Raw genomic sequence first — 8,927 nt, 5'->3', positions numbered from 1 at the left:
CATCTTGGTCAAACTTAGGATGACGTTCCCGATGTTTCAGAAGTTCTCGGTCATCTGTCCTACCTTGGGGCGGTCTCCAGTGCGACCTCCCTGGGCCCCTGTAACTAACTGACCCCGTCTGAACACCACTGTCCTGCTCCTGGGCTCCTTTCCTGTTTCTAAAATGCCCTGCTTCTCAAAGGTCAAGTGTAAAGGGTGGACACGCCACGGAAAAGCCAGGTCTGCAGACAGGACAGCAGGGTGGCCGCGCAAGCCCGAGGGTCCAGGGGCCCAGGGCTCAGCTGCGGGGCCTCACGGTGCCCAAGGCCAGACACCTGGTGCCGCCTCTGGCTTTTCTGGTCCCAGACGTTAGCACAGCCCCTGGATAACTTGTCTGAACTACTTTGACATAATGGTGTGTGCTTTTTGCTGCTTTTACTTACCAAGCTCACTGTCCTGGGTCAGGGCCTCTCACTGAGGCCCCTGGTGGGCAGACACCCTGCAAAACTGTCAGCCCAGGGTGCACAAAATACTAGGGAAAAAAGAGCTTTCTGCTGAAACTATCTCAGCAAGTTTGGGGCTGCTGTCTGTCGTGCTGCACAGGCTTCCTGTTTCCTTTAAAACATTCACAATTAGTACTTTGAGAAACCAGTAAAACAATTTCATTTTGTAGTTATTTCCACAACGGACAGAAATGGATCGAACATCCCAATTAGTTGCACTGACTGCAAAAAATGTTCATAACCACTTCATAGAAATTGTACTTTCTCCTAAATAAATGGAGATTTGGGATGGACGCACTGTATCTAAATATTTTAATCCACAAGCATAAAAGGTTAACAGCCACAGGCAAACAAGGACTGAACTGTCAGCCAGACACTTTATTGAAACAGGGCCCCTCCTGGCCCGTCACTGCCCGGCCCCTCCCACGAGACCAGCAGGTCGAAGTCACTTCCCTCACCTGCCAAGGTGCCCCTCCTCTGTGTCCAGAAAGGCCTAGCAACACACGTGAGTTCAGGTCCAACAGCGTCAGGGCTGTGTGACTCGGGAGTGACAAATGGGTTTTCAAAGCAAGAACCAGATGAGGAAAATCTTCAATCGATAAAAACTTAAGTGACAAAGAGTCCTAGGAAATGAAAAGAGCGTGAGCAGCAAAGTGAGTTCCGAACGGAAGAAGCACTGGCGCCCTCGGCCTCCCGCCTGACGGGCTCTGCTGACGGACGGCTCGCTGCGGTGTCTGCCGCGGTCCCCGCGGGGGCGGCATCTGGGGGCCTCGTCCAGTCCCTGAAACAGGCCTGCTTAGACCCCACAGGCTCATCCTGGTGGACGAGAGTGAGGCAGAGACACTGCGAGGGACGAAGCTGATCTGACCTGAGTGCTTCCCTTCTCCATCCTGGGCCAGCAGCTCAGCGCCGCAGCGCGCATCCTTCTCTCTGGCTGCCGTGCCCTGGAGCCCCGGAGCCCCGGAGCCCTGAGGGGCTGGCCCCGCGGCGGCCGCTGGGGGAGCAGGGGAGGAGCCCGCGGTCTCGGTGGCACCCACACCAGGCCGGCAGGGGGCTGAGGAGGAGAGCGGGGCCTTGAGGCGGCCCTCAGGAGCGGGAGATCTTGTCAGGAGGCATGAACCCCGTGTCCCCGAGGGTCCTGAGAGCCACTCGGCCATCTGGCCGGACTACCAGGTGGGTGATGCTGCCGTTGTTGAGGGAAAGGCGGAGCCAGCCTTCTGGAGGGAACTGCAGCGCCCTGGAGAAGAGAGCACGGGCTAGGAAGGGGCGATGACGAGGCCTCAGGAGACTTCCCTGGGGCTGGGGCCGACACCTGCAAGTCCCTCCCATTTTCAAGCAGGGCTTTCTCAGAGCAAGGAGCTGTCGGGCGGATGCCAACCCATCAATCAAACAAGGGGGGGGGGTGACAGCCCAGGCCCTCTGGGACGGGGGATCAAGCCAACTCAAGGCTTGCACGTGGGTCCCAAACACACTAGTTAACGAATGCCTGCAACCGAATTTGTTCTTCCAGTGTCACCGAAAGGGGACGGGGGGCAGCCGGACGGTGCAGCAGGGGCAACCCACAACCCTGGAGCATTTCCACGCTCTTAACGCTTCTTAGGCACAGTTAGTATTTGCTGAAGCGCAGGAGGACTACGGCCTCCCTCCGAGCCACTGGACCCCTTTACGCCCCAGGACACTGGGGCGGGCGAGCGGCACCCCTGCGGCTCGCCGTCCACTGGCGCTCCCCCTGTGGAGCGCTGTGCCGACTCGAAGGATTAACTACCGCGTGCTGCTTTGACAAGGCTCGGTGTCATCCTCACCGCTCTCAAAACTGCCCTAAGTTAGGGAGCAGAGCGCCCTCACGTGTCCCGGGGGCACAGGCCGCTCCCGGCCCGACGTCTCCAGCCGGCCCTCGGCGCCGGGGTCGCTCCCGGAAACACGGGGTCAGTGCTGTCCCGGGATACGGCAGGACGTGCGTCCACGCAGCCCCGAAGTCGCCCTGAGCGGCACACGGGCTCGGGCTGCCCCGGGCCACGCGGGCAACGTCTGAGGGCAAACGACGGGCCCTGGTGAGAAGGGGGACCCCTCGGCTCTTGAAACACCTGCTGAGCACCTTCAGCGGGCCCGGGGGAGGCTGGGTTCTCACTTGCGCTAAGTGGGACGTGCTCAAACCCACGAGCGCCCAGCCGGCCTTCCCAGGTCCAGGGCCCTCCGTGACTCTGCCTGCGGCTCAGCACAGACATCACCGCGAGGGCCCTGGACCGCTGGTGCCAGGACGAAGGGACGTGGTTGCTTCCCAGACACGGGAGACCCTGCAGGAGCAGACGTGCTCACGGGTTATCGCCCCGCACGAAACAGGTCCGTAAGCCCATCGTCACAAAAATTCCAATTAACAAACAAAGGGACATACGAAGCCATTAAGCAAACACCACCGAGCAACCACGGGGGCAGGAACCATCGACAGGTGCCGAAACCAGTCGGGGGACGTCAGGGAAATGGGCGTTCGCGTTGTCTCCTACAAAGTGTGACTTTGCAGCGGGAACGGCCGCGCACGGCGCCTGAACCAAGTGACCACGTCAGCATCGCCCACGAAAGGCCACCCACGGGGGGCACCTCAGTCTGGTCTGTTCCCACCAAAAACATGGAGTCGTGAGAAAGCCGTTCTACCAGACCACCGGCTGGGCCTGGCACAAGGTGGGGGGCGCCGCGCTGGGGGCACAGGCCCGCGGGGGTGCGGGGGAGGGGAGGCGGGGCCGCGCTGGGGTGGGGCACAGGCAGGGCGGGAGGCGGGGCCGCGGGCGCCATGGGCGGGGCTGGGGGCGGGGCTTACCTGCACACAATATAGCGGATGACGTTGGCGTGGCAGATGAAGATCTCGTAGCTGTCCTCCTGCTGCTTGGCGTCCGCCCGGTGGATGTAGTTCCGGAAGGCGGCCTCGATCCGCGCCCCGTCCTCGTAATACTGCTGGGGGCAGAGGGAGGGACCGTCCGTATGGAGGCAGCGCGCAGGCCACCGCTCCCGGGGGAGGCCACCCGGGGGGAGTTTTTACCACAGCCTCCGGCTTCCAGTGAGACACGGGCGGATCAGGCTCGATGGGGGCGCCTTCCCTCAGCAGGTCTGTGCTGACCTTGCAGACGCCTGCACAGAAACACAGGACTCAGCGCCCCTTCAGGAGCAGCCGCCCCGGGGGCAACCTGGCACTCACCTGGCAGGTGTTTGCTGATGATGTCAGTGGTTTCTATTGCACGGGTCATGGAGGAATGGACGATTTTATTAAACTTCAACCCCAAGCTTGCAAGTCGGAGACCGGTTAGTTCAGCCTGCTCACGACCTTGAAGGTGGAATACACTGGAGAATTACACGTCGCTGGAGTCCGTTTGTTTACTTCACAAATGCTTCAGTCCTTACCAAGCACCGTTAGGTTTGGGGGACAAGACGGGCAGCCCCTCCCGGGGCTCAGGCCTAAGGAAGGGGCCAGGCTTTCAACAGGTAAAATCAATGAGACAAACCAGCCACCTTCAGCCCCATACAGAAGAAACACTGAAGACAACGGCCATAGTCGAGGCTGGCTGAAGTTCGGGTGGGGTCCTGTTTACTATTTCTGGGTCCCTCACACCATTCCTACTCAACTTTGTCCAAAGGTTGGGTGTCAGTGCGCCAGTGACCACCTGCCGCTCAATTACCACCACCAGGCGTTAACACGTGAGGACGGACAGCCTCAGCACTGCTGCAGCCTGGGTGCAAATACAAATGCTTTTCCTCAAATGTATCTTAGAATCCAGTCGAAACACCCTTGGAAAGTCAGTTCCAGCGGGATGCACGATACCACAGGGGCAGCTTTACCTCCACCCGTGCCCGAGGACAGGCCGGCAAGCCCCTTCACACCAATGGGTGCCATCTCATTCAACAGATTGTTAAAAATGTAAACTCTATCTCCAACATCCCTGCGCTTCCTTGCTAGGAATTCCTCCTGCAGACACATGAGCACAAAGACAGAGGCGGACGACTGCCCGGCAGCACCACTCACAGCAGCAAGAAACTGCCACAGGCGCACTCGGCGCGGGGCCGCCGACACCCGCCACCGTTTATGAGGAAGGCTCTCCAGCAACTAGGTCAAGCCAGATGGGGCGCCGGGCGGAGCCGCCTCAGAGAGCCTCGTGCCTGCAGGCAGGATCCACCTTAACCAGGACGTTTTCAAAGCCTGTGTCAGATTTGGCTGATTACTACTAATAATGACAAGGCTCGCATCTGGGAGGAGAACACCTGACACAGGTCCAAAAAGGCCCAGCGCCCCAAGGGCACCTTCAAGGAGGCTGGCCTCTGCGGGCGGGCCCAGCCACATACCCAGGGGCGTCAGCGTGCGGTCCTTCTCCAGGGAGGCGTCCACGTGGTACTGGGAATGCCTGATGAGGAAGATGTGCCGTGTGGCCTTGGCCTTGTAGTGGTCCAGCCTGGACGCCAGCTCTTCTTCTCCGGGCTCCAGGCTCCTCTTCCGCAGGTTGACCAGGGACAGCGGTTCTCTCCTGACGCAGAAATACAAGACGGTGTGTCCTGTGCCCCTGCTCACAAGTCACCCCCAGTCTTTCTGACAGAGGGGCTTCCTGGGTTGGGGAGGCGCAGGGGAGGAGCCAGCGCCCCCCCCTTCTCTTGGTGCCAGGCCCGCCCTGGGCAGCTGAATGTGAACAGGACAGATAAGCAAAGCTACTGTGCTGCCCACGTCCTTGTGAGGAGACTGACAGTCAGTGCAGGGAGACAAGGGACACAGAGAAGAGGAAGGAGTGTCTGGAAGGGCAGGTGGGAAATGCCCATAGGGTGGCCTCGCTGACAGGGACGCTGTGCTGCCCAACAGTAGCCGCTGACCACGTGGCTACTTAAATTCAAAATCATGGAAATTAAATACAATTAAAACTCCATCTCCCCCATCACACTCAGCACATTTTCAATGCTTAGTAGCACGGGGGGTAGTGGGCATCACATCGGACAGTGAGGAAAATGTTCCCGTTACCACGGAAACCCCCTGGCTGGCCCTGCTGGAATGCTGGGAAGGAGCTAATGGGGGCTGGGAGGAAGCAGCAGCAGCAAAGATGCTGAGCAACAGCCCAGCCTGGTGAAGACAGGCACTCTGGTGGCTCACGGACCTGAAGTTAAGAGAAATTAAATGCCTGTGAGGCCGGCAGAGCCGAGAAAAGGAGGCACTCAGCTGAGGCAGTGCGGGAAGAATACGTTTTGAGGGCAATAATGGTGAATTCACGGGTTCTGCTTGGGCCGTGCGAACCTGGGGTGCCTGTAACATGGCCAGGCCGAGACGCCACACTGGCAGTCACATGGGAGCTGGGGCTGAGCCAGAGAAGACAACTGGAACCTACAGGCACAGATGCAGGAAGCCTGGCTCCTCAGAAAGAGGCTGGAGATTTCACTGGATGAGGCCCAGGAACTTTCTAGCATGGACACCCCCCCCCACCCCCCCCAATAAATACAGCATGTTGGCCTCAAACAAGGCTGGAGTCCGGCTCTACCTCAAGTCAGTCCTTTAACCTCAGAGTGACTGTTTCCTTAAAAAGGCCCAAGAAATTCACAAGATTGTACTGATGTTTGAAAAAGAGAATATGGCCCCAGTCTAATCGTGAGAAAAACAGACAAATCCCAATTGAGGAACATTCTACAAAATCCCTGATCAGCCCTCCTCAGAACTGTCAAGGTCCTCAAAACAAGTCAAGTCTGAGAAACTGTCAAAGCCTGACTGTCCTGTGGGATCCGGGAAGACAAAACGGACATGTAAAAACTGAGGAAATCTCAATACAGTACGGACGTCAGTTAATAATATCATATCTATACTGGTTCACTGATTGTGACAAGTGTCCCATATTAATGTGCGGTGTTAACAACACAGAGAATTAGGTGTGGAGTATACAGGAACTCTATCATCTTTTGCAATTTTTATGTAAATACAAGACGATTCTAAGATAAGTTTACCTTTAAAAAACTAAAGGTTAAAAAGAATACCTATGAAGTTCCTGATACAACTAGGCCAACAATAAATATTGGATCTGTGCCCCACACTCAAGAGTGTCAAGGAGTAAAGAGCTGGGACTGGGTAAACCATCCCACAACCCAGAGCAGGGCCGTCCAATAGAAACAGAACACAGGCAACATACGTGATTTAAAATTTCCAAGTGGCCACATTTACAAAGCAGAAAGAAAACAGGTGAAATTTCAGTAACTCACTTTATTTACTCCAGCATACCAAAATACTATCGTTTCAATACAGTATTTTAAGATCTGCACTGCTCTGGCTTTTAAATTTAAATTAATTAACGTTAAGTAAGACTAAGAATTGCTTCCTGATCACAGGACCCACACTGCAAGGGCTCAATAAGAACACTGCGCGCGGCCAGGTGGGACCGGGACCCCTGGACCTCACGTTCTTACTCAAGATGGCTGCTGGTCCTGTCCCCGCGAGACCGCCCCGCGGAGGCCCCTTCCAGGGCCCGTCTCCACCTCGCCGTCTCAGCTGTATCGCAAATATGGGACCAACGTGCCGTCACCCAATCTGAGGATTCATAAGTTGGGAAACGGAAACAAGGACAAGAGCCCTACAAAGGTCCAAGCCCTCCGTCTAGGACCGAAAACGACCACTTCAGGCTTCGCTGTGCGCCAGGCACTGTCCCTGGCTTCACGGTGCTCCTTCCTCAAAACGACCCCCTGGGCAGACGAGGAAACTGGCGCTCAGAAGAGGGGTCGAAGGACGCCCCACGTCCACAGCCACCCTTGCGGCCAGAACAGAAAGAGAAACCCGCACGCAAGCCTGCCCCGTCCGCCCCTCCGCGGAACCAACCACACCGACCGGTCGGGACGGCCAAGGCCCGGGAAGGCTCCCGCCGGCGGCGGCCCCGCACCTGTCCCAGTTGGGATCCCAGACGCCGGGCCCGGGGCGCGCGGCCCCCGCCCACGCTGGCGGCTCGACCACGCGCGGCTCCGCGTCCCCGCCCCCGCGGGGCTTCCCCACTGCCACCGCCGAGAAGAACACCGCGGCCGAGCCCCCGGCCAGGCCGCAGGCCGCCAGCTGCAGCGCCTGCCGGAACGCCATGCCGGCCCGTCCCACGCGGGGCCGCGTCGACTCCGCGCAGCCGCTTTCGGGCGCGGACGGCGCGCCGCAAGGGACAGGCTTCGGCGGGCGTGAGTTTCCGGCCGCCGGCCTGCGCGGGATATGTGGGAGTCGCCGAGATGGCCCTGCCCGCCGCGGGCGACTTCCGGGAACGAAGGCGGAGCCCGGTGGTGGGCGGTGGTTCTGAGACCCTTCCCTCGACCCGCTGCGGGGGGCCTGGGGCGGGAGTCGTTCATGCCTTCGAGCAGCTAGTGATCACGCGGCGCCCCTGGGCAGCCGCTTGGGCGGAGGCGCAACGGGAGCACCGAAGCTGGCGCCGGGCGGCTGGGCCGGGTCATCTGCGGGAAGAGCCCAGGGGGAACCCGTGCCCCGCAGATGACTTGGGGTTCTGGTTTTAGTGAACTGGGAAACTCCCGCAGGGTTTGCTGGTTGCCTTGTTTTTACTGTGGCAAAATACACATAACGCAAAATTTACCATCGTAACCGTCTTTTAGGTGTACAGCTCAGGGGCATTAAGCACATTCTCTTTGTTGTGCAAGTATCACCACCATCCCTCTCCAGGGCTTTCTCATCTTCCCAAACTAAAATTCTGTCCCCGTTAAACACTTAACTCCCCATCCCCTTCCCGCAGCCCCTGGCACCCACCATCCTACTTCCTGTCTCTATGAATTTGCTCCAGGGACCCCAAAGAAGTAGAGTCAGACAGTATTGTCCTTTGCGGACTGGATAATGTCACTTAATGTCCTCAAGGTTCATCTGAGTCGTACCATGTGTCAGAATGTCCTTCCTTTTTAAGGATGAATAATATTCCATTGTATGGATGGACATTTTGTTTATCCATTCATCCATCAATGGCCATTTGGGTTTCCCAGTTTTAGCTATTGTGAATAACGCTGCTGTGAACATGGGTGTGCAAATATCTCTCCAAGTCCCTGCTTACTGTTCTCTTGGGTGTATACACAGAAGTGGAATTGCTGGATCATCTTGGCAGACTTTTTTGTGTGTATGTGTGTGGTATGCGGGCCTCTCACTGTTGTGGCCCCTCCCGTTTCGGAGCACAGGCTCCAGACGCACAGGCTCAGAGGCCATGGCTCACGGGCCCAGCCGCTCCGCGGCACGTGGGATCTTCCCGGACCGGGGCACGAACCCGTGTCCCCTGCATCGGCAGGCGGATTCTCAACCGCTGCGCCACCAGGGGAGCCCTTGGCAGGCTTTTAAATGGGAAAGTGATACGATCTGATTTACATTTTTAAAGTCACTCTGGATTTTGAAGAATGAATGTATTCCACAGAAATACCCACACCTCTGCTTAAGCATGGTGTCTTGAACCCATATATTTATGTCTCCTTCTTCCAGAA

General features: G+C 57.7%; 1 protein-coding gene across 3 annotated transcripts; it reads right to left on the bottom strand.

Annotated features, from left to right (window-relative positions):
- Nucleotides 1-840: 840 nt before the first annotated feature.
- On the bottom strand, nt 841-7,589 carry PGAM5 (PGAM family member 5, mitochondrial serine/threonine protein phosphatase). Of its 3 annotated transcripts, none has more exons than XM_059040778.2 (6): nt 7,361-7,587; nt 4,809-4,987; nt 3,670-3,795; nt 3,514-3,602; nt 3,295-3,428; nt 841-1,719 (listed from the first exon to the last, which is right to left on the bottom strand). In XM_059040778.2, exons 1-6 carry the CDS (start codon nt 7,549-7,551, stop codon nt 1,569-1,571), a joined length of 870 nt encoding a protein of 289 aa, XP_058896761.1. In that variant the 5' UTR covers nt 7,552-7,587; the 3' UTR covers nt 841-1,568. The 3 variants fall into 3 exon arrangements, with proteins under 3 accessions (XP_058896761.1, XP_058896762.1, XP_066870903.1); XM_059040779.2 differs by having other exon boundaries at nt 3,295-3,425; XM_067014802.1 differs by lacking the exon at nt 3,670-3,795 and having other exon boundaries at nt 7,361-7,589.
- Between the last annotated feature and the right edge of the window lie 1,338 nt (nt 7,590-8,927).

This window comes from Kogia breviceps, chromosome 15 (genome assembly GCF_026419965.1).
Source record: "Kogia breviceps isolate mKogBre1 chromosome 15, mKogBre1 haplotype 1, whole genome shotgun sequence".
In the NCBI taxonomy this organism is placed as follows: Eukaryota; Metazoa; Chordata; class Mammalia; order Artiodactyla; family Physeteridae; genus Kogia; species Kogia breviceps.
This window is presented reverse-complemented; position numbering and strand designations above follow the sequence as displayed.